The sequence below is a fragment of the Leopardus geoffroyi genome, chromosome C1, assembly GCF_018350155.1.
Source record: "Leopardus geoffroyi isolate Oge1 chromosome C1, O.geoffroyi_Oge1_pat1.0, whole genome shotgun sequence".
In the NCBI taxonomy this organism is placed as follows: Eukaryota; Metazoa; Chordata; class Mammalia; order Carnivora; family Felidae; genus Leopardus; species Leopardus geoffroyi.
In genome coordinates, this window is record NC_059328.1 from 12,554,103 (window position 1) to 12,578,230 (window position 24,128).

Consider the following 24,128-nt stretch of genomic DNA (forward strand, 5'->3'; position numbering starts at 1 on the left):
CCTAGTGTTGAGCCATGCACTAGGCTAGGCTTGGGGACACATCGGGGGAGTGGGGCATAACCCCTGGCCTCAGAGAGCTCACAGTCTGCTTGTTTATTCCTTAACCTAAGACGGCTGCTCGGGGCCGGAATGGTGCTGAGAGAGGCACGGGGTGTGGCCTGTGCCCCAAGAGGTCACAGTCTGCCCCCTCCCTGCCTCCCGCCTTCTGTGTTCCAGAGGCCGGACCAGGTGGTGGGGACGCACAGAGAAGCACAGCCTGGTGTGGGAGAGCCACAGAGGCGGGTGAACACGGCGAAATGCGATTTCTTTTAGGCTCGTAGCCTGGCATTATCTACCATGGAGACCGGTGGCAACAACTCTGGTCTTTGTGTCCCCGTGAGTAATGACTGGCACGTTGACAGGCCAGTATCTGTTCTAGATCCTCAGAGGACTCGACCAGATGCCCTGGGACTTCCACCTTAGCGCTGTTGACACCAGGCCGGGTCATTCTCTCGTAGGGGCCGTCCTGGGCCGTCCTTGGGTGTGTTCAGCAGGGTCCCGGCCTCTACCCACTAGATGTCAGTAGCAGCCCCCCTCCCCCGCCAAGTTGTGACAGCCAAAATGTCTCCGGACATTGCCCAAACTCCCTGGGTGGGGGGCGGGGGGGACAAAACCACCCCCAGTTGGGAGCCATTGCCTTAGATGGATCGGTGCAACTAATTGCCTAATTCAAGGTGGGATGGGAATTTTGAGATCCAATACTGCCTCCCCCACACGTTAAAAGAAAAAAAAAAAAGCAAAAGAGGGAAAAAAGAGCCCACAACATCCTGTATTCCTTGGATGCCTAAGCCATCCGGTTTGGCACAAAGCGCAAACATCCATTGGGAGGTGGGAAGGCTCTCGGTGGCCGGACAGCTGTGTGCCTTGGCCCAGGCCACCCGGAGGCGGAGCCCCTGGCAGAGGTGACCCGGCCGTTGCCAGGTTTTTGTGTGCCCTGCTCTGTGTGGTCATGATGTAGGGCAGGCCATCGAATGACCCCGTGGGGTACACGGGACGGGCGTCGGTCCTGGAGAGCCAGAGTGGGCGGCCGTCCACTGATCCTTCTCCCTGCCTTCATGGCGCGTACGGTGGTTTGTAGGGATGTACGCATTTGTGTGCCGTAAGTACACGTCTCCCTGCGGGACCGCGGCCTTCGGGAGGGCAGGCATCAAGGCTGCCTTGCTCATGGGCAAATCTCCAGAACTTTCCATGGTCCCTGGTATACAGAGTGTGCAGTAAATGTCTGTAGGATGATTCAGGGGTGTGTTTGGATGGCCGGGGGATCCAGAGAGATGAAGCCTGGCTTTTCTGTCTTGATTTGTCTGGTCTCCTGGAGGGAGGGAATGGGCCCCGGAGACCTCGGTTCTCACACAGATGGGATACGCGTAGGTGTTTGTGAACTCCATCACTCGCTTCTTGGTTTGCAGCCGGATCTGGAAGGAGGTGGGGTCCTTGTCCTCTGCCCAACACCCTGGCCGCAGCACAGACCTTGGATGAGCCTGGCCAAAGGCTCGGTCTTGGCAAGGAGTGGCCAGGTGTCTGGGCATGCGTCCTCTGGCCAGCAGGGAGCACCTGCTTGGTGTTCCGACTGCGAGCAGGGAACGGAGCCCCGGACTCCATCCTTCCAGCCTGTAGGTCACTTGAGGATACTCCTGGTGCTGTGTCCAGTGAGAGCCCTGGGCACGCCGGGGGTCACTGTAACTTTGTGGCCTGGAGGGGGGACTTCCGTCCCCGAGTTCAGCAGAGTATATTTGAGATCGAGCAAGCGAATGGGAGCGTCCCCATACTCGCAGCTCTTCCCAGAGCCGATTCTCCAGCCTGGGTGCTTTACGGAGAGGGGTCCACATCTGCAGCCGGCTCCCCAGCCCTGCCTCTGCCTGACTGCGCGAATTCAGGGAATCGCAATGTCTCCCTGATGCCACGGGCTGAGCTTCGGTCGTTTCCGTGTTTCGCACCAACTAAGGGAACTTAGCGTTGCTGTCTGGCTTTGGGATCCTCCCCTTTCCTGACCGTGACCCCCTTTCCTGGAACCTTCACTTTGAAAGCGGCACGAGATGGGTGGAGGCTTTGGGGAGCTTATATAGCCAAGGGTCAGCCTCAGGGTCAGGCAAGCTGCTGGCGGTCCCCGGAGCACGGCACTGGGCACCCAGTGCGGGGTGTGGCATGGTCAGATACCCTAGGAGAGGCCACCCCCCCCCCCCCACTGTAGCCGCAGGACCTGGGACACCCCTGGTCCACATTGAAGGAGGCACTTAGTTGTTCATTAATTCATTCAACAAACACGTTTTAAAAAACGTTGTATTCATTTATTCTGAGAGAGAAATAGCGCGCAGGGGAGGAACAGAGAGAGAGGGTGGGAGAGAGAGGATCCTAAGCAGGCCCCGTGCTGTCTGCGCAGAGCCCGACGCAGGGCTCGATCTCACAGAGATCACGACCTGAGCCGAAATCAGGAGTCGGACGCTCGACCGACTGAGCCACCCGGGCACCCAGCAAACATTTCTTGAGCTCCTATTGTGTTCCAGGCTCTCAGTGAGGCACTCTATGTGCTATTATCTCATTTAATCCTTAAAGTAACCTACGGGGTAGGGATTCTTGTGGTTCTCCTCCAGAAGAGGAGCCCAGGGACAGAGCAGTAGAATAAATGTTACTGTCACAGAGGGTAAACCCAGCCAGGTTTGGCCACAGAGGTGGCCTCAGAACTCTCCTCAGAACAACACCTGGGGTATGATGGTGGCAAAAAGGGGCACCTGAGGACCCCCGGCCACCACCACGGGGCCAGAGACCGCTTTAGAACAGGTGCAGCCCTGAGCGCAGCAGGCCCCCCATTTTCCACGGGCCAAGTGGCCACCACTCTGGGAGCGGGATGGGGGCAGGGGTGAGCTCTCAGCTCAGGGCGCCCCGCAGAAGCAGTGAGGGGAGGGAGTTGGGGACTTCTCTGTAGGGCCTGGCTGTGGGCCACATCAGTTACCTGTTCCTGAGAGCCCCATTACTGGGTTGGTGAGCACCAGTTAGGACCTTGTTAAAGTTGGCCATGAAGGAGGACGGGTGATTGGAAGCAGCTCCCTGTGTGGGTCAGAGTCCTGGGTCTGGGGTTCAGGGCAAAGCCGTTTTGTGGTTGACATCACCCCTCAGTCTCCCTGCCACCCCCCCCCTTCCAGCCCCGCCTCTCTGTTCCCCTTCCCCCAGGCCCAGGCAGTGCCTTCTCCAATATGTGAAGTTAATTGCGAGGGGGTGGGATGGACCCCCTGGCCTGATGAGGGAGAGGCAGCCTGCCCCAGGGGAAAGATCCGGACACACCTCAGTCTAATCCTGGAGTTTCTGGACTTTGGACAAATCTCTCTCCCTCTCTTCAGCCTCAGTTTCCTCGTCTGGAAAATGGGGCCGATCCCACCGACTCGTGGGATGGTCTGCCCCCTTGTGGGGCTGGTAGGAAGACCTGAATTTCTGTCCCGCCCTCACAGGTGGGGAGAACAGAGAGCTGCGGGGAAATGCGCATCTTGCTTGGGGAAGGTGTCACGGGGTGGGGTGGGGGGGGGTGGTTTGGATCTAAGCGCTGGCTGCTTTGAGAGCTCAGCCAGAGCTATCCTGGGCCATGTCACCGAGGCCTCTGAATCCCTTGGGACTCGTGTAGGGCTTGTGTTTCAGGAGGCTTCAGATGCTGCCGGCCAGCTCGCCCTGCCTTGGTTGGGTGGACTGAGTATTTTTAGCTCTGAGTTTGCAAAGGTTTTTTTTTTTTTTTTTTTTTCCTGCCCAGACTTCTCTTGTGGGACAAAACAGACAGCCCGCTCCCCGAGAGAGGCAGAGCTTGGGCCTGAAGGGAAGGGGCTGGAGCCAGAGTGGACTCTAGTGGGCTTTGAAAGGGAGGCCTCCCCCACTGTCCGCGGCCCGCCAGCCTATGCTGCAGCGCGGGGCTGTGCCCCTGCAGCCGCGCTGGAAGCTGCCTGCCCCTTCCTTGGAAAGCCGCACGCGTTCCAGGGTCTCCCACCTGCCTGCCGGAGTGGCTGAGGGGAGGGGGGGGGCGGCCCTTGGCGCCCTGGGGTCCTGTCCCCTCTCCTGGTCACATGCCTCTGACTCATCAGAACAAGAACGTGGTCTTTTTGGGAGCGAGTTTTTAAAAATAGTCCAAGTCCTCCCTCCTGCCCTGCCCTACCCCTCTTGTGATCACACCCTGGCCTTGGCCCCAGACCTCTTTCCACACTGGTTTTGGGGAACCGCCTCTTGTATAGCTTGGCAGCGGGTTCGATTGGGAAGCTCTCCTGGGAGGAGCTGTCCCGGCCACGCGCTGACTTCACAGAGGGAGGCACAGTCCTAGGAGCAGGTGTCCCGTGGGCCTTGGCCCCCGTCTCCCCTCCCCTGATGGTGACGGTGGGCCTGACCCCGGGGCCGGCGTGGGACCAGGGATCCCTTTGTTGACTTAGCAGGTGTGTGTTGAGGCGTGCTGGGGGCCAGGCACTGCCCTGGGGCTGTGGATGGAGCAGTGAACAAAACGCTAATTCTCCTGCCTCTGTCGAGCGCACGGCCCGGTAGGAGGAAACTGATGGAAGCAACCGAAACGTTCAGATGTCCAGAGGTGTTAAATGCTATGAAGGCAGGGCAGCGGCGTGAGGGGGATGTGTGTGTACTATTTTAAAGAGGATGGATGGGGAGGGCCTCTCTTTGAGCAGAGCCCTGGAGCAGGTGACAGAGCCATCCATGGGTATGTCTGGGGGAAGAGCGTTCCAGGCTGAGGAAACAGCAAACGCAAAGGTCCTGAGGTAGGAACGTGCGCGAGGCGTCTGAGGAACTGCACGACGGTCCTTGTGACTGGGGTAGAGTAAGCTGTGTGGAGACGGGTAGGAGCTGCAGTTTGGGGTCGGGGGCACACCAGGTAGGGCCTTGAGGGTTCGAGCAGCGGTGTGCCTGGGCTGCCGTGTCGTGAACAAAGTGCGTGGGGCGGGGGGGGGGGGGGTGAAAGTGGAAACAGGAGACCGGTCTGGGGCTGTTTTAATGGTCCAGGTGAGAGGCGGTGACAGTTTGGCCCAGCTTGGCAGCAGAGGAGATGGCGGGAAGTCATTGGAGTCTGGATGCATTTAGGAGGCAGAGCCAACAAAGTTTGCTGAGGGGTTGGGATGTGGCTGTGGGAGAGAGAAGGGGTCAAGGCGAGGCGGAGGCTTGAGCTCCAGCCCCCCGCAAGCTGGCGCTGCCATTGGGTGAGATGGGCGGCCGAGGAGGAGTCGGGTGGCCGTCGGGAGCTGGGACGGATGTTAACTTCAGGGTGCCCCGCTGTCCGTGGAGCAGGCCGGTGGGGAGAAGGTCAGGCTGGAGGTGTCACCGCAGAAACGGTCTCCAAAACCGAGAAACAGGCGTGGTCGCCCAGGGAGGCATCTTCGAGTCAGGCCCGAGTCATGAGCCCAGTGATCCCGTGGGAGGAAAGGGGGCCGGGAGAGGAGCCCTGGAGAGGGAGGAGAGCAGAGAGAGGGTTGCAAGAAGGGAGAGATGGGCTCCACTGGCTTGGGCACCTCGGAGCAGTGGGGGCAGATACCCCTCCTCCCACCCACGTGGTTCCGCAGAGAAAGGGAGCAGGTCCCGGACAGGGGTTGCAGGCAATGCTTGCACAAGGGGAGCAGGGGAAGCTGGTGGTGGGTGGAGGAGATCAGGGAGGTTTGTTTAATTAATTAATTAATTAATTAATTTATTTAGAGAGCAAACTAGCGAGGGAGGCGCAGACAGGGAGCGCGCGGGAGAATTCTAAGCAGGTTCCGCACGGACGGCACAGAGGCCGATGCGGGGCTTGAACTCAACAAACCCGTGAGATCATGACCTGGGCCGAAATCCAGAGTTGGACATTTAATGGACGGAGCCACCCGGGCGCCCCTCTTAGTGCCTGTTTGTTTATTTAGAGGGTGAGGGGCAGGGGAGGGGGAATCCCAAGCAGGCCCCTCCCTGTAAGCACGGAGCCCGACGTGGGGTTCAGACCCACAAACTGTGAGATCATGACCTGAGCTGAGATCAAGACTCGGACGCTTAACCGACTGAGCCACCCAGGCGCCCCCGTGTTTTAATTTTTAAGAAGGGCGGTCACGCAGCATCTGTATGGTGGCGGGGCGTGACCCGGGAGAGAGGAGCTGAGGTTCTCCTGGCTGTGTCATCTTCTCCCCAGAAGGACCACCTCCCTCCTCACAAACCCTCCCTCCCCCCCTCCCTCCCCCAGCCCCCAAGTTCCTCCCCTTCTGACATCAGCTCAGGGTCCAGGGTCTTATTGTCTAAGCGGGGTCGACATGAGGAGGGTGCCGGGGTTCCCCCATCGGGAGGCCTGTGGGGCTGTGAGCACCCGGGGTAGGACAGGCCAGGGGAAGGGCCACTGCCCTCCTCGCGGAAGGGCGGGAAGCAGGAGGCACACGGCCGGTCTGGAGCCCTGCTGGCATCCAGCCGTGTGAAACCATCTCCCTGACCGAACCCCGACTTCCCTGCTTGGGGAAGTCAGCCCCCTGCATCCCGAGGGAGGGGGGTGGCATGCCGGGCACCAGAGGGGGGATGCCCGCTGGGTACAGGTCAGGAACCAGGACGCCGCCTTCAACTCCAGCCCCTCGGGCTGGGAGGTCGGGGCTGCCGGTGTGGAGGGGGCCGGAGCCGTGGGCCGGCTCCCATCTGTGGTGTTTGGGGAGCCGGGCGCCGAGTCTCCTGGGGGCTGTCTGTCGTGTGGTAACGAGTCGCACCTTCTGGCGAGTTCCTGGGCGCGCCACGCCACGTTGCAACGTTCGTTACCTTGTTCGTGGCTCATCTTGACCCGAGATGCCCCCCTCCCCGCAGTGCATACGCAGCTAAGCAAGTTCTGGCAAGTACTGTAGCCAGGATTGCAATCAGTCTGACCCCAGAACCCCTGCCCCAGGCTCTGATCTGGAATGAAACGTGGGCCCGGAATCCGCTGGGCTTCTGTGGGATCACTGCCTGGCGGGAAATGCGGGCCCGGCACCCCCCTTCCGTGCTCAGGGAGCCTCCTGCCCTGCAGGTGTACGTACAGACCTCCTGTGGTTTGCTGCCTGAGGACGGGAACTTGGGCCTCTCCTTTGTTCCTTTGTCCCCAGGCCCCAGCTGCCCCCCCCCCTTCCCTGGCAGGCAGTAGGTGACCAGTGAAATGTTTGTTGAGTGGGGGATGGGCGAACACCGTCACTGTCACTGGGAAAGTTGCTGGAGGTGAGCCTGACCCCCCCCGCCCCGCCACCGCTTTCACCGGCGGGCTCACCCCATTTCCCATGGAGGGGCCCTTCCCTGCAAGCCCCAGCTCCTCCAGCCTGTCTGGAGGCCTGGGCTATTTCTGCAGCCCGGACAGTCCATCCTTCCCCTACATCAGCTTTGTCAACTTGGGTGGAGTCAGGCACACCTTCCTTTCCTGGTCCCGCCTCGTGCTCCCTGCTGACGTCAGGCAAAGGCTTTGCCAATCTGAGCCTCAGTTTCCCGTCTCTCAAAGACAGGGGAAGAAGCCCACCTCTCAGGTTTGGTGCTGGCATGGAAATGCCCCGCCTCTAGACTGAGCGACTGAAGCCACGCCGGCACTAACATTACCTGGTGGGGGGGGGGGGGTGTTTCCGGGGAAACTGAGGCTCAGAAGGGTGAAGGGGAGGCAAAAAGTCAACGCTGCCCCTGTCCCGCCTCCAGACTGTGGGCCGTGGGGCCCCATCACACAGCCCACCCAGGACGTGGCCAAGGACCTGGACCCTCCAGGGATGAGGACAGGAGATGAGGGCAGGACGGTTCAGCCCATAGTAGGAGGCTTTTCCCCTGGTCCTTCAGCCTGGAGCCTCTTGTCTGGGCTGGATTCCTGCAGACAGAGGAGTTAATACGCTAGGGGCTGAGAGAGAAGGGGGGGCACCGGGGACCAGCCTGGGGCAGCCCTGTTTATATACACGATTAACTAGCTGCTCCCAGCTGGTTTGGCTCTCATTTCCCAGGTGGCAGCTCCCAGGGATCCCCCCCCAACCCCTGCCCCGAGGGGTGCTGAGTGGATGGGCTGTTCTGCCCAGGGGCCTCCTCCTGGGGGCTCCTCCCCACCTGTCCTGCCTGGGGATCATTGACCAGGGACATGCCTAGGAAGTCCCCGGGGGAGGAAGGCTGGGGGCTGGGGGTGCCTACTCTGGGCAGGGACAGAGCCTCCATTGTATGAGGCTTCAGCCATTGACTAAGCCTCGCTCCTGCCCGCAGCCTGGAGGGAGCTCCTCTCAGAGCCTTCCTCCCCCATCCCTCGAGGGAAGCCCATTGAGTGGCCTGGCACCTAGTGGGTGAGAGAGCCGGTCTCCTTGTCCCTCTGGCATTTGGAGGCTTGTGAAGGGCAGGGAAGCGCGCCCTTCCCCCCCCCCCCCCCCCCAGGACCCTCACTTGTTACCGGCCTCCTGCTCCTTGCTGGGGATTTTGCTTAGAACCAGCCTGAGGGGCCTGCCTTGGCTCTCCCCGCTCACAGCCCGGGGACTCCCTGCTCAGGATTGCGTGGCCTGGGACACATCCCTCAGCCTCATCGGCCTCATCTGTCGGGGGAATGAAATTAACTCAAGTGTCCGGCGTGCAGCTTGGTGCACAGCCGTGTCAGCTGTCATTTTGTGATCTCAAGAGTGATGAGGGTCACAAAGGACAGGGTCAGGGACGCCTGGGTGGCTCAGTCTGTTAAACGACTGACCTCGGCTCAGGTCATGGTCTCACTGCTCGTGAGTTCGCGCCCTGCGTCGGGCTCTGTGCTGACGTCTCCTTCTCTTTGCTCCTCCCCTGTCTTTCTCTGTCTCTCAAAAATAAATGCAGATTAAAAAAGAATTTAAGAATAAAAAAGGACGGGGCCAGGAGTCTGGTGGGCAGTCGGTCTGGGCTTCGTTGAGCAGTCTGCAGAGTGGGATGGCTGTCTGTCCTTGGGACAGCTGTCCATCCCCAGAGAGCAGCAGGGACTCCAGGCAGGGAACTAGCACGCGTTACGAACCCACCTGCGTGATCAGGTGCCGTTTCGTTTACACCTGCGTCTGAGAGTCAAGGGCAGGAGGCACCAGAGGATCAACCTCCTGAGGTCTGGCGGCCGGAGAGAAGCAGCTTTAGCATCTGAGTCTTCCTTCCCGTAGGTCTCTTTCCGGGGCTCTGAGTTCTGGACGTGTGCCCCTTGCTGTAGCTCCTCCGGCGTCTTCTTGGACGAGGCGTCGTGTCTCTCCGGGCTTTCTGGGAGATGATGTCTCCCTCCAGAGCCCCCAGCAGGTGGCTGCTTGCTCTGAGGGCAGAGCTGTGGGTGCCCTGCTTCCCCGCACGCAGTAGCTGCGGGTCCCCCCCCCACTGCCCAGCTGGCATCCCCGCCTCTCCCTCCCGGCTCTGGTCTTTCCGGACAGGGCCGAGGATACCCGAGGGGTCTGAGGTCCCCCCGTGGGTCATGCCCTTCTTTCCATCCGGCAGGAAGCCCAACACCCACAGCTGCCCTAGGCCCAGGGACACGCCGGCCGTACGGGGTCCACAGTGAGGAGATCCCAGGCAGGTGAAGGTTCTCAGGCTCTCGGGTTCGCAGCCCCTGGGCTTAATTCGGTGCAGTTGAGCAGCTGTTGTCTAGCATGTTGTCTAGTGTTCCAGACACTGAAATGACAAGAAGTCACAGTCCACTGAGGGAGACAGTTATAACAGGGTGTGTGTGTGTGTGTGTGTCTCAGAATCACTTGTGCCCTTTGAAAATAGACTAGACTTTCCTTGGCTGCATCCCTGAGTTGTCAGAATCATGGACTTGGGACACATGTATTTTTTTTTTTTAAGTTTCACAACCAACCTTGGGAACCGTGTCATGAAATCAGTGGGTTTTGAAGGTTACGTAGGAGTTTGCTTGCTGGCTGTGAGAGGGCGTTCTAGCTGGAGGGCGTAAACAGCCTGAGCAAAAGGCCCAGAAATATAAGCCAGGTTGGCAGGGGCAGGGGCCTGACGACCCTTATGAGGGCTGAGCATGGGAGCTGCTGAGGCCCGAAAGAGGTCAACAGAGAAGGGGGAGGGGCGGGTCCCTGAGGGCCTCCCTTAGGTCCTGGACTTCATTCTGGAGGCGAAGGGAAGAGCCTGAGGGTATGTGTTGTGGAATTGGTCGCTGTGGCAGCCGAGGGTCGGGGGCAGGTCAGCCAAGTGTATGTCTGACAAAAGGCCAAAAGTCACAGAAACCTCTGGAAGGGTGCAGTTGCGTGGAGAAGCCCTGGTCCTGCCCGGCCCAAACTCCTGGCCTTGCTGGCCTGTCCCACACGTTTCTCCTGGCTTCCAGGAGACAGACACAGGCGCCTCCGAGACCAGGTTTGAGATGGCTGGGGGGGCTAGAACCTTTTTCTTGTTTCCCTCCAAGCAAAACTGGGTGGCGGGCCCCCGTCGTGGAGCAAGGCCGCCGGACTCGCCTATGCCAGCATCTGCTGCTTCCCCAGCTTCTGGGACTGACTTCCTGCCTGTCTGGACCCCCTGCCCACTCTCCCCTCCCCTGTCCTCTGGCCTCTCTCCCCAGAGGCCAGCCTCCCCTGTCCTCAAACGCCTGGCCCAGCCTGTGCAGCCTCCCTGACTTTGCGGAGCCCCTCCAGGGGTCTTCTCCAGGCCTCCTGTAGGAAAGAGGGATGGGGCCGCTCAGGGATTGGGGGTGGGAGGTGGCTCCGACTGGGGTGAGCCTCACGAACTAGTGAGGGGGAGGCGGGTGCAGCCTGGAGGACGGTCTCCTACCGGGCCTCAGGGCTGGATGGACCTTGAACTCTAGAGGGAAGGAGGAAGTGATAAGCTCTTTGATTAAATGAGACCCGGAAGGTACCTGCTCTGGTGAGCAGGGCGGCTGCCGGTGGAGGGAGGTGCTCATGCTGGCTGCTCTTGGGTGGTCCCCGTCATGGGCTCACCCTGCCGGGGTCCCCCTGCCGCCCAGGAGCTGGGGCTTCCTCCTCGGCTCCTCTCTCTGTCGCACGGCCCCCGGCTAGCCATTCTGCACCCTGTAGCGGGAAACGGCGCTGTTGAGGGGGCCTGCCCGCCTGTCCAGTCTTGACAGGTGTTTCCAAAGAGATGACCACCCCCCCCCCCCCAAGAGGAAGAAGTCTAGGACCCACCTGCCGAGCTCCGCACAGTGGACGCGACAGGGATAGCAGCGACCGGCGTTTCCAGAGAGCTTGCTCTGCGCGTCTCGTCTCACGGATGCGGGACCCGTACGTGGCAGGTCCTCGTGAGGAAGGCGTCAGCTGCGCTGCGGGGAAGCAGCAGAGCCGGGGGACGGGAACTCAGAGCTGACACCGGATCTCACCCTTTAAACCGTGGCCCTTGTGTCTCTGTCCCTGCGGCACAGGAGTGCGGCCGCACAGGGCCCCTTCCCTCCGTGACGCGGTTTCCACATCTGAAAAGCCAGAGCAAGGTCGTGGTCAGGGTCCGTGCTTTCTGGTTCTGGTTCTGACCTGCTAGGATATTTTTTTTGCCTTGATCTTCTTTTTTTTTTTTTTTAGAAACGGGAGTGTTTATTTATTTATTTTTTTTAATTTTTTTTTTTCAACCTTTATTTATTTTTTTGGGACAGAGAGAGACAGAGCATGAACGGGGGAGGGGCAGAGAGAGAGGGAGACACAGAATCGGAAACAGGCTCTAGGCTCTGAGCCATCAGCCCAGAGCCCGACGCGGGGCTCGAAATCCCGGACCGCGAGATCGTGACCTGGCTGAAGTCGGACGCTTAACCGACTGCGCCACCCAGGCGCCCCTAGAAACGGGAGTGTTTATTTTTGTTTTTCCTTATTTTAACACTCACCTGAACCGAAAACATCCTAACTACCTGCCTGGGTTTCCTCGTGGGCCTTTTCCTCCGTGCACTTTTCAAGCACAGTCCTCTACTCCGCTGGGCCGCTTGCGGTTCCCCGCCGGCTCTCTTCCACCAGCTGAACTGCCCCTTTTGCCAGAGACTGTCATGGCAAGAAGGTTCTGGAGCCCTTTCCAGAGAGAGACTCGTGTCGGGGTCATCACGACATATTTCTTCTGGCTCAGGCTCCCCTCGCCTTGAGAGCTCCCAGACCATGCATAGCTCAAGGAAGACTTAAAAGAAAAAAAAAAGAAGAAGGAAAGGAAATAGCCAAGCCACTCGACCTGTTCGCTTAGCAAGTTCACTCCCACAGCCTGGCTCCTTGCTCGTAGGAGCCCGGGAGATAGTCTGGATAGGGGCGGTCTTGCCCACCTTATAGAAGGGCAGCCCAAGGCTCCGAGAGGCTGAGGAGGGACCCGAGCCCAGCCTGCAGGTGGATCCAGCTGCCCCAGACTCCCCTAGTGTGAAGTCCTTCTGTGGGCCTCCCCCAGGGGCCCTGACACTCCGGGGGTATAGAATCCAGACACAGGGTCCCGTTTGCTGTGTCCCTTTTTGGTGGTGACAGCTTCAAGGACGGGCATCTTGGTGTCGACTGAGCCTCCCAGGGTTTTGTGGTTGACTTCGTGTTTGCTGCTGGGAGTCCCGTGGGGCAGGCAGTGGGACCCCATTTTACAGATAAGGATACTGAGGCTCAGCTCACCTGCCAGTGGAGATGAGACTCTGGCCTGGGTCCCCAGCTCCCAAGGTAGAGCTGTGCTCACCACAGCCTGTTATGTGTGTTAATGAGAGCCATCTACCAGTGTCCCCGGGGGACCCTTCCAAGAGTTTACATGAAGTTACTCTTTCTTTTTTAAAGTTTATTTATTTATTTTGAGAGAGAGCGAGAGCTCAAGCAGGTAAGCAGGTGAGGGGCAGAGAGAAGGAGAGACAGAATCCCGGGCAGGCTCTACACCATCAACGCAGAGCCCAATGTGGGACTTGAACTCACCAGCCCTGAGATCATGACCTGAGCCGAGATCAAGAGTCGGACACTTAACCCACTGAGCCACCCAGGCGCCCTCGAATTTACTCTTAATTGTCTTTTACTAACCTGGTGAGCTGGCTATTTTTTAGTCCCCATTTTGCAGATGAGTAAATGAGGCCCTGAGTTGGGGGCTAAGGAACTCATCCAACGTGTCATGGCTACTGAGTGGCGGGACCCAGTCAGGTAGCCTGAACTTGTTCCTAACTGTTGTTCCATGAGGGTCTCTGGTGGTGGCAATGGCTGCTCCTTCACATGCACCCTTCTGAGACAAGGGGCGCATATGTGCCAATGGCCACAGGCTATGGGTGTGCATGGGGCTGCGGGTCCGGGTCCTTGCCTGTAGCAGGTGCCCACCCCCAGATTAGCCTGTAGCAGACGCCCCCCCAGATTATCCTGTAGCAGATTACTAATCTGTAGCCCCCAGATTAGTTTATAGCAAGTGCCCCCCAGATTATCCTGTAGCAGGTGCCCCCAGATTAGTTTGTAGCAAGTGATCCCCCCAGATTAGCCTGTAGCAGACGCCCCCCCCAGATTAGCCTGTAGCAGGTGCCCCCAGATTAGTTTATAGCAAGTGATCCCCCCAGATTAGCCTGTAGCAGGTGCCCCCCCAGATTAGCCTGTAGCAGATGCCCCTCCAGATTAGCCTGTAGCAGGTGCCCCCCAAATTAGACTATAGCAGGCGCTCCCCCAGATTAGCCTATAGCAGGCACCCCCCCGTCAGATTAACCTATAGCAGACACCCCCCCCCCCCCCCCAGATTCCAGGCTCGAAGTCCAGGGTGGGGTTGTGGTTCGAGGAGGGAGAGGACGGCTAGGGGCCAAGGCCCCCATTGAACCCTAGTGTTGTCACCCGTTCCCTTGCCTCTGTGACCTCAGGCAGATCCCCACTTCTCTGTGCCTTGGTTTCCTCATCTGTAAACACAATCATGCAGATGAAGCTTCAGGCTCCATAAATGCTGGTGTCTCCCTCCCTTCCTGGGGAAAGCCTTGGGCTCAGGGAGGAGGGCAGGGTGTGAATCAACCCTGAGGGTGAGGGGAAAAGGGAGGACAGTGGGCTTTCTGGCCTGGAGGGAAATGACCCTGGGTTTCTGTGACATCAAAAAATCATATTTAAGCAGCAGTTTGCACGAGAGCCTGGGTTAGAGCCTCCCTTTGTCCTCCTGTGAAATGGGCGGCAGTCTCCCTGCTCCGGAAGGACGGACCTGCATGAGGAGGGTTCTCTGGCTGTTGTTTGAGCTCTTGACTCGCGAGGGAGTTGCAGACATTTGAGGTCCTTTCCCCAAACCCTTTGCTGAAGATAAAATTTTAGTCCGGACAGTCTTGAGCGCGTGGTTAGAAGGCACAGCTACCCGCTTGGTGGAGAGCAGTTTGCGTTCAACCGAGATGGAAACTGCCGTTCTCCTCCTCGACCTGGCAGGTGCCCTGTGGGTTCACGTCCATTTCCACAAGCCCCTCCATACGGAGGCTGTGTTGTTCATAATGCCCAAACCCCGGGAACACCTCAGTGTCCAACGATAGAGATCCCATCAATTATGATCTATCAAAAAAAAAAAAAAAAAAAAATCCCCAAACTCTGTGGTCATTAAGCAGAGGGAGACTGATGTCTGTACCGTTCTGAAATGGTTGCCAAGCTTCTTAAGCTTTTTTATATTTATTTTTACTTATTAAAAAAATTTTTTTTTAATGTTTATTTTTGAGAGAGAGAGAGAGACAGAGCACGAGCAGGGGAGGGGCAGAGAGAGAGGGAGACACAGAACCCGAAGCAGGCTCCAGGCTCCGAGCCGTCCGCACAGAGCCCGACATGGGGCTCGAACCCACGAACCGTGAGATCATGACCTGAGCTGAAGTCGGACACTTAACCGACTGAGCCACCCAGGTGCCCCCAAGCTTCTTAAGCTTTAAAAAAAGGTGGGTACAGCACAGTGGGTGCGGCATGCTCCCTCCCACGTGAAACAAGATACAGGTATAAGCTGGCACACACGTGGGACATTTAGAGGGACTCCTAAGGACCTAGTGACAGCGGTCACTTTGGGGGGGGCGGGGTGGCTGGGGGAAGGGAGACTTACTTTTTGCTGTGCAACCTTTATACTGCTTGGGTTTCGAGAGGCACTAGAGTGTGGTGGCTACTTAATGAGTGTGGACCGGGGCTGGGGGGGAGCGGTCTATGGCCTGGGTTCAAACCCCGGCTCCGGCGCTTAGTACATGTGTGATGCTGGGCAACTTACTTAACCACTCTGGGCTTCGTTTTCTCATAGTTTGGGTTAACAGATGTTAATATTTGTAAAGTGCTTAGAATAGCATCTGAGACGTAGCAGGCACCATGGGAATGTTTGCTGTTATCAATTAATTGCTATTTACATGTGTCCTATATTTATTTAGGAAGCCAGTTAATGAAAATAAAGGCTTTAGGACCGGAGAGGAAAAAAACAGGCACACAGCCAGTTTGTGGCAGGGGCTGATTGGGTTGGAGGGCTCGTGCTTTCCCTCCAGGACTGATTCTGTCCTCTACAGAAAGGTCTAGAAGGACAGCCCTTAGCTCGGAATCGGGGGAGTGCCGGTGGGGAGTGGGGAGAGCTCTTTCTCTCACCACTGGACTTCTGGCAAGGTTGGTTGCAGGGCCCGGGAAGCCCAGCAGAGCCCCCACTTTGAGGTTGCGCTCCTGGCTCCAAGCATTTGGGATTCTACCCCTGTCTCTGGCCATCTGCCTCTCTGCAGCCTTTTACTTCCCTTACGCCCATGTGCCAAGGCCAGTGGCCCCTCGCCAGCTGGCCAACCCTGTGGGGCAGGACGGGGAGAGACAAAGAAAGAGTGAACGGCCTTCAGTGGGGCTGCAGGCGGGGCTGGTGCGAGGGGCCGGCCTCCAGGGAGCTGTGGTCAGTGGGCAGAGGGAGGAGGAAGTGTCCAGTCACATCCATGACCGTGCAGGCATGATCCAGCTTCTGGAACACAGGGGCCTGAGTGTGATCCTGGCCTCTGGGGCTGGAGTTTGCCTGCAAGCCAGAAGGGATGAGAGGGGTTGTCTAGCCGGACCCACTGGGCTGCCCCGGGTCTCTGGTCTGGGGTGGCCAGGGTTTTCTGGGAAGATGGGGTTACGGCTCTGCAGCTGCTGGTGTTCTGGGTTAATGATTTATGGTGGGTGGGGGCTGGGCCCTTTCTGGGGCTGTCCTGTGCTCCTGGAGCCGCTGGGGAAGGAGCCGGAGAGCTGGCGGGCTGGAGCACCCGGCCGTGAGCCAGTGACCCCTTTCTGTTGACGAAACTTTGCCCTTAAACGCCAGCTAATTAGATTTCTGGCCTTTTTTTTTCCCCACAGGCGAGCGGCTGGGACGGTGCTGGTTTGAGCTGGACCTTGTCTGATGGCTTCCTCCAACCCTCCTCCACAGGCTGCCATAGGTAAGGTACCCCAGGCTTCCCGCCCGACCCCCCTTTGAACGGGCCCCGGGGCTGGCCGAGGGCCACCGGCCCTGGGCGTGAAGCCTGCCCTGCTGGTGGTTGGCTGTGCGCTCTTGGGCAAGTGACTTCACCCCTGTGCCTCAGTTTCCTCGCCTGCAACAGGGAAATCATAATTTCCTTGTCACACAGAGTAGGCTCCAGACGAGGCTTGAGTCTTTACCTAAGATGCCCCGGAGACTTTAAACTTTGAAGGCCACAACCCTTAGATGTGACCGCAGCCGTGTCGTGTGCTTGGGGGGGGGGGGGTGGAGGGGAGTGAGGCTTATGAGTTGAGGGCAGCGACCCCAGGTTGCCGGGGAAGGCGTTGGGGCCGCCCGCCTCCATCTGCCAAGGTCCCGAGGTCAGGTTGTCTAGCAGCGGCAGGGTCACCAGAGTTATCGAAAAGAAGAAGAAGAAGAAAAATCCATGCTTATGCTAACAAAGTATTTGTTGTTAATCTGAGATTCAGTTCGATGTCCTGTGGTTTATCTGACAAAGCCTGGCAGTGGGGCCTCGGACACCGTAGGCAGAATCTAGAATCCAGAATCCTGGAGGAGCTGGACACCCTTCTCCCACTGGCCCACGTCCCTGTCCGTTCATCCTCCTTTGGGGGTCGCAGATAGCAGAGAGGTCCCGCCTGAGGGCTTCTTTTCACCAGCCCAGCCCTGCCACTGACACCGTGGGCTTGGCTGAACGACTTGGTGACTCCGTGGCTGTTTCATCGGCCGGAAACATGGGGTTGGTAATGACACCCTCTCCTGTGCTGTTGCAAGGTTTAAATATGTGTAAAGCTCGGGTGTGTGGTGATCAATCGCTCAATGAATAGAAGCTATTATCACCATGGGGTGTTGTGGGACAAGGCCAAGTGTGCCGGGCTCTGAACCCCGGGCTGAGACCAAGGAGAGGTCCCTTCCTCCCTGAGCCCTCATGTTCTTCTCCGAAGGGTGGGGACCAGCACAGTGAACCCACCTTCACGGTGCAGGGTGGCTGCTCAGGCGTCCTGCCTCCCCCGGCCTTGCCGGGGTTGGCTCTCCCGAGGACGGGAGTGCGTCCAGGAACATCAAAGGCATATGTGGCTGGTTCTGGTCCTGCCACCTGTCGGGATGGGTGGGAAGGGCTCAGTTCAGCTCTCATTATCCAGGGAGGGGCCTTCTGATTTTTCCTTCTGATAAGGAGCCACGTCTGGTTGCCTTGGGTCTCAGGAGCATGGGAACAGGGCTGTGGGGACCAGGGCATCTTCTGATGCCCGACTGTGGCTTTGATCCCGGGATGCCCCCTGCCCTGCCTCCTGCTGCCGTGGGCATTTTGCACCCTTTCTCCTGCCCAGCAACAATGAAGAACACAATGATTTTGCGATTAAACCGATTCGGTCCCATTCAGCAAACATTTGACAGGCATTTCCTTGTTCTGGCTGCATCTGAAACTCGGGCCAGTGCCACCTGGTGGAGACAGGCTCTTTGCCACTTGCGGATTCTCTGAGAACTTCCTGTTGTCTTACTAAATGAAACTCAAATCCCCCGAAACACCTCTGCAGTGTCCCGTCGCTGCCCTCCTCCTCGCTCGCGTCTGCGCCCCCACTGGCTCACGGGCCGTTCATTCCCCGCTCCGGCCGTGGCCCCAGCTTCTGGAGCACCAGCTCGATACGAGCCTGTCGGACCTTCACTCGTCCTGCAAGACCCTGTGAAGGGGCAGCCCCGGCCAGCCTGAGCCCCCCTCTGCTGTCGCTGGGCACTGGCTCAGTCTCTTGTGTGCTATGGCCATCTCTTGCCATATTTGCCGCCCGCCTCACCTGCAGTGAGCTCCTTGATGTGAGGGGTCCCGTCTTACTGGCCCAGGGGCTGCTGGGAACAGTCCTCGGGATGCAGGCGTGACTGTATTGACGGATGTCCCTGCACACAGCCTGTGGGCCGGTGGCTCAGCGGGCCAGGCCTGTGATTGGGAAGGCCTGCCCATCTCCCCTAGGGCCTGGGGCTGGGCTCTGACTGAATAATAATAATAATAACAACAACGAAGATAATGGTAAGGATGCAATGACACAGGACAACGAGTGGGACCATTATTATCAGAATAGCTAATGTCAGTGAGCATGTACCTCACACTGGGTGCTTTAAATTTTTTTTTTTCAACGTTTATTTATTTTTGGGACAGAGAGAGACAGAGCATGAACGGGGGAGGGGCAGAGAGAGAGGAGACACAGAATCGGAAACAGGCTCCAGGCTCCGAGCCATCAGCCCAGAGCCTGACGCGGGGCTCGAACTCACGGACCGCGAGATCGTGACCTGGCTGAAGTCGGACGCTTAACGGACTGCGCCACCCAGGCGCCCCATCACACTGGGTGCTTTATATGCATCAGTTCATTCCGCCCTCCCGTCCTCACCCCGCCCCCTCTGCTCGCCTGTAAGGTACTCACTGTCACTGTCCTCCTTATGGGTCAGGAAGCCGCCGCCTGTGGGGATAAAATGACCTGATGCTCAGGCAGCATCTAGGAGAGCTGGGGTTGGAGCCCAGTGGTCTGGCTGTGACACCCTAGTCACCCTGTGACACTGGTCATGCACACAGTATCCCTGCTGCCTCTTAGGCAGATTCAAGTGGGCAGGGGCCAAGGGCACTGAGAGAGAGAGAGAGAGAGAGAGAGAGAGAAAGCCAGGGAGGGGCGGAGAGAGAGAGACACACAGAATCCGAAGCAGGCTCCAGGCTCCGAGCTGTCAGCACAGAGCCCGATGCGGGGCTCGAACCCACGGACCGCGAGATCATGACCTGAGCCGAAGTCGGACGCTCAACCAACTGAGCCACCCAGGCACCCTGTGGTGTTTTTAAACTTTTAATACCACGACCCATAGACATGGCAACAGGAGTGTGTGTGTGCACGTACGTGTGTGCGTGTGTGTTCAACAGATGCTTGTTGCGCACCTACTGTGTGGTGGCACTGTACAAGATGCTGGGGATATATGTGACAGTGGACAAAACAGCCCGGAATTCCTTATGAGCTCACGTACGTTCTAGTGAGGACCCAGTAAAATAAAAGCGTCAAACCTCGTTGCTGACGAGGGCCGTAGGGCAAAGTAAAGCAGGCGAGTCAAATGGGGAGTCCCAGGGTGTCTCTGTGGGCAGTTTCGCTCACAGCAGCCTCACCTGCGGGTGACCTGTAGTAAACACCTGAAGGAGGTGAGAGCAGGAGAAGATGCCTGGGGAAGAACATTCCGGACCCCAGGACTGAAAGTGCAAAGGTCCCGAGGCAGGAGCACATCTGGCACGTTCACGGTGTAGCAAGGAGACCAGAGTGGCTGTGTGGGGCGAGCGAGGGGAGAGCGGTAGAAGGTTCTAGACCACCTGTGCGTGTGTGTGTATATATACCCTGGAATAGAACTGTCAAAAGCAATATCGAGAGTAATCCCAAGTGTGACTTTATAAAGCTAAAATATTTAAAAATATCTCAAATAAGCATTTCAAAAATGAAACAAAAGGCTGCCCGGGGAATCCCCTAATTGATTTTGTGACTCACCAGTGGGTTGAGAGCCAGAACATGAAAGCTACTAACCTGGCTTCTGACTCAGCCCCGGGATTTCTCGTGTCAGTTCATCATCTCAGGGCCCACCCAGCATCCAAGGGGGCAGCAGGGCTCAGTGGAGCATGTAGGATGGGAACTAAGACAGAACGGGCATTTTCGGGCTCGCCACCAGGGTTTGGTTCCCTGACCTGGGGGAGCGGCTTGTGCCCCTGGCCACACCATGGCCTGGAAGGGTCCATCCTGCTGACTTTGGCCCAAGGGGCCCCCTAAGCTCCCAGGAGGAGAGGTGGGCCCCCGCCTCAGTGGTCTCCGGCTGGGGGTGGGGGAGGGAGGATGAGCTGGAGTGCAGCTGACGAGGGGACTTCTTGGATTTGGTACATTTGCACCTGGAATGTTCTGCTCTGCAAACTCCCAGGTCGCGGGGGGAAGGATTGGAGTTTTCTAGTCCAACAGACTGCTGGAACTGGATATGCCCATCGGTCTGTCTGCTGTTCCATCCAGCTGTCTCTCTGCTCCATGCACCTCGGGGCCTTCTTACTCATCCTTCCCCGCCCCGAGCACCTGCTGGGGCCCAGTCCACAGACCAGGCGATCCTGTCTTCAAGGATCTCAGGCTGGGAGGGGCCGTACCTACAACAGGTGCCCGAGTGCTCCATCTACCCTGGCTGTTCTCAACCTGGGGTGATTTTGTTCCCCAGGGGACGTTGGGCAATGTCTGCAGACGTTTCTGGCTGTCACAGCCGGAGGGCAGTACTTGCTTCTAATTGGCGGAGGCCGGGGCTGTGGCCATACGTCCTCCTCCAGCGCCCCCACCACAAGGACCCTGCGACCCCAAAGTCAGTAGCAGTGAGGCTGACAGACCCGGACCTGCTTCTCAGTTCACGTTCTCGGCCTCATGGGGTGTTTTTATTCCCCCAGTTTACAGAGGGAGGCGTCAGGGCTCCGAGAGGTGAAGTGGCTTGCTCGGAACCACACAGCACGTCGGGGTCCCAGGCAGCACCGAAGGTCATGCTCTAAATCCTACGGTGTGAGCTGCATACAGCGGGACTGCTCAGGGCGGCCGGAGGCGGGGTGGTCAGCTTTGCAGTCTGTTAACACCAGGCCACACTGCCCTTCGGTTTTGGAGCGGGTTTGCAAGAGGCCGGAGGGGAGGGCGAAGTGAAAGCCTGAGGCGCTGTCCAGCCCCAGGTTCTAGGAAGGGAGCCCTCGGAGGAAGACTGAGAACCTCAGCTCGGTGATGTAGGTGGAGAGGTGAGCGCCTGGTCAGCTCTTTGGGAGAGACGATCCGTTCCTTTCCTTCAAGGGGACGGTAAAAGGGGCTCTCAGGGATCTGAGGTCTGTCTGGGAATACAAACGAGCACAAGTCACATCACTGTAGGTCATACAGGAATGGAGAAAACAGGGCTGAGTCGAGGAGGGGGTGTGGTGGGGGCAGGGCTCTGCTTCGGTGGAGCTTTGATGGATGGCAGGGGGCATGGCTCCAAACACTTGCAGGCGGCCGGCCGTGTTTTATGCCGCTGCGGTGTGCAGGCCAAGCGCGTGTGTGCTCACTCACACGTATGAAAAGCACACGGGTACACACACGGAGATACGCACGAAGGTGCGTACCCAGCCGCACGCGAGCAGATGCATTTAAAAGGCCCCCCTTGCTTACCAAATGGGGAAATAGGGAACAAGGGCACGAAAGACGTGCGTCCGAGTGTGGATGTGCTTGCGTTCTCCGTGAAGGCTTTCTCCCTCCCCTCTGTCCGCTGCCCACCTGCTTCGAGCCCTCACCGAACCACAGGTCACTTCCGGAGCACAGGAGGGCCGGCTGGCCCCGGGCAGGGGTTTACTCTAGTCTCTGGGAACTGCCCTCGCTCAGACCCCAGCTGCTCACCCGCTGCAGATACCCCCCTTGCCCAAACCCCAGGCCCTGTGGCCGCTGACCCCCGGCTGCTGACCCCGCCGCCGCTGACTCCTCCTCCCTTCCAGGAGATCAGCTGGTTCCTGGAGGCCCTGGCCCCTCCCCTGAGGCGGAGGACGACCCTGGAGAGGCTTTCGAGTTTGACGACAGTGACGATGACGAGGACACCAGCACTGGCCTGGCTGTCCCGGGCATTGCTCCCGAGAAGGACATCGATGCCCCACTGATCCACTGGGACTCCGCCCCCATCGCTGGTAAGGTGTTTTTGGGGAGCCTTGGGGCCTCCCATTTCCGGTCCGCTGGGGCTACAGAGAGCCAGTGGAAGATCCAGGCTCCCAGTGATGCCTCCCAGGCCCCACCACGGTCCCCAGAAGCAGGAAGGGAAAAACCATTGAGAAGAAGTTGCATTCCACCGCTTCCCTTGGGGACTGGAGATTCCAGGCATTCCTGCAGCATCTGGTGCACTTTGACACATCATAATGAAAGTGGTTTTGGCCCCGGGGTTGTGCTTTGGACACAGCGGGTGCCCAGGGCTGTGTCTCCCGAGCCCCTCTTCCTCAGCAGCTGCTCCCCGGGAATCACACCAACCAGAGAAGGAGGCTCCCAGAAGTCCCGGAGGGTGGCTCTAGGGGTGGGAGTGCCCTGATAAGCCTGATGTTAAATGGCAGCTTCTGGGCTCTCGTATTGTGTCATCTGGGAGAGACTGGGGACCGGACTAGCAGGAACCTCCTGCAGGCTTGGGGACAAGAGGCTCCTTGAGGAGCTGGGGGTGGCGGGGGCGGGGGGGGGGGCAGGCCCAGTGCAGGTAGGGCGGCTGGTTCTGGTCAGAGTTGGGATGTGGGCCATGGGGGTGGGAGTGGGGGTGGTGCAGGTAGGACAGGTTGGGGAGCTTAATGACAGCCGGTGCAGTGGCTGGGGGAGGGGAGGCAGGAGCCCAGCAGGCACCCGGGAAAGGGGGCGGGGATGGGCCCAGTCGGTAGAGACCAGCCTCGGGCCTGACGGGCTCTCCTCTGCTCTCTTCCCCCAGACCCAGACCCAGACCCAGACCCAGACCCAGACCCAGACCCGGTAGCCTCACCACCCCAGACACAGTAAGTGAGCCTTGTTCCTTTGCTTTGGCGGTTGGAGGAAGAGACACCAGGCAGGAGGTGTGAGAGCGGGTGGCGCTGTGCCCAGGAGGGCTTGGATGGGTCTTTGGCTAAGGAGGGACGCATTCAAGATCCGTCAGCCATCCCCTCTGTGGCCTCCCCAGCCAACTCTGGGGCGGGCTTCACATTTGGGGCTTGGGAGTCTTACAAGCAGCGGGTTCTCAGGGTTTGGCTCACTGCTGCTTGCTGCCTGGCTTCGGGGACCTTAGAGAGCACTCCTCTAAAGGAATTCTGAGTGGTGGATTGAGGGCCTGGGGCCGGGGCTTTAAATCCTGGCCATCCTGGTTGGGGGGAGGGGTATTTGAGTCTCCTTTTGTCTTCCTGGTGCGGGGAGCCAGGGGGACTGAGGCTCAGGCAGGTGTCTCCAGGCTGGCTGTCTCAGAGATGCATTTTGCCGCCTTGGGCCCCCAGGAGCCAAGGCAGCCCTGGATTCAAGTGCAAATGTCCCTGCATTTGCCATCTGGAGTGGGTGGGCCCTGGGAGGGTTTCTGCTGGGCCAGAGGTATGGGCCGGCCTCTCCTCCCTGGCGGGGGATCTGAACTGAATCAGCAGCCCTGCACCCACGCGCGGAGAGTTCTGCTCTCGCAGGGGTTAGAGCCCTCCAGGGTGGGCCAGGAAGGAAGCTGGCCAGAAAGGCAGTCTAGTCGGGGATGCAGACACAGGAGAGCGGCCCAGAGAAGGATGCACAGGGAACTGGGGACACCGATGGGAGGGGGCCCAGGAGGAGAGCTCAGGGAGAGGGGAGGGGAGGGGAAGAGAGTTTACTGGAGGAAGCTACTGGCCGAGGCAGGGGGGTGGGAAGGGGAGCCGGCCATGAGCTAGTGCACCGCTACCCTCAAGGTCTGGTGCTCTTGCTTCCCTCAGACCACCCTCCAGGAGAACCCCGTTGCCCACTTGGGACTGTCCCTGCCCGCCTTCTCTCTGTGGGTCCTGGAGGCCGGGTTGGATGTCTGGCCAGTGCTGGCGCCTTGCCGAGGCAGGGACCCAGTGGCCTGAGAGCTGCTGCCATTAATTACCATGTTGTTTCCATCAGCCCCACTGGGCAGGTAGCTCAGAGAGTGTTTCAGGGACAGGGGCCCAGCCTCGGCCTTGACCCGCCGCCCGCCCCTCTGCAGCACCCTTACCTGTCCTGGGACTCGCCCTGGAGCAGCCCTAGCCCCCTTGAACACCATTTCCTGGTGGCACCAGGGCGTGAGCTCTCGAAGGTTCAAATCCCCACTCAGCTCTTCTCCAAATGGGTGGTTTTGGGCTGCCCGTGAACCTCTCTGAGCCCCACTTTCCCCACCTGTAAGGCGGAAGTAATACCCATCTAGGAGCATCGTGG

General features: G+C 58.8%; 1 protein-coding gene across 8 annotated transcripts in view; it reads left to right on the forward strand.

Annotated features, from left to right (window-relative positions):
• ARHGEF10L (Rho guanine nucleotide exchange factor 10 like) overlaps positions 1-24,128 on the forward strand; it is a 159,387-nt gene that overhangs the window by 35,908 nt on the left and 99,351 nt on the right. For 5 of the 8 annotated variants that reach the window (XM_045475829.1, XM_045475835.1, XM_045475828.1 and 2 more), the window contains exons 2-4: positions 16,125-16,204; positions 21,725-21,910; positions 22,684-22,747. In XM_045475829.1, coding sequence (XP_045331785.1) covers positions 16,168-16,204; positions 21,725-21,910; positions 22,684-22,747 — 287 coding nt within the window. In that variant the 5' untranslated portion in view covers positions 16,125-16,167. Of the gene's footprint in view, positions 1-16,124; positions 16,205-21,724; positions 21,911-22,683; positions 22,748-24,128 lie in introns of those variants that run through there. The other 3 variants (XM_045475830.1, XM_045475831.1, XM_045475836.1) reach the window with 3 other exon arrangements.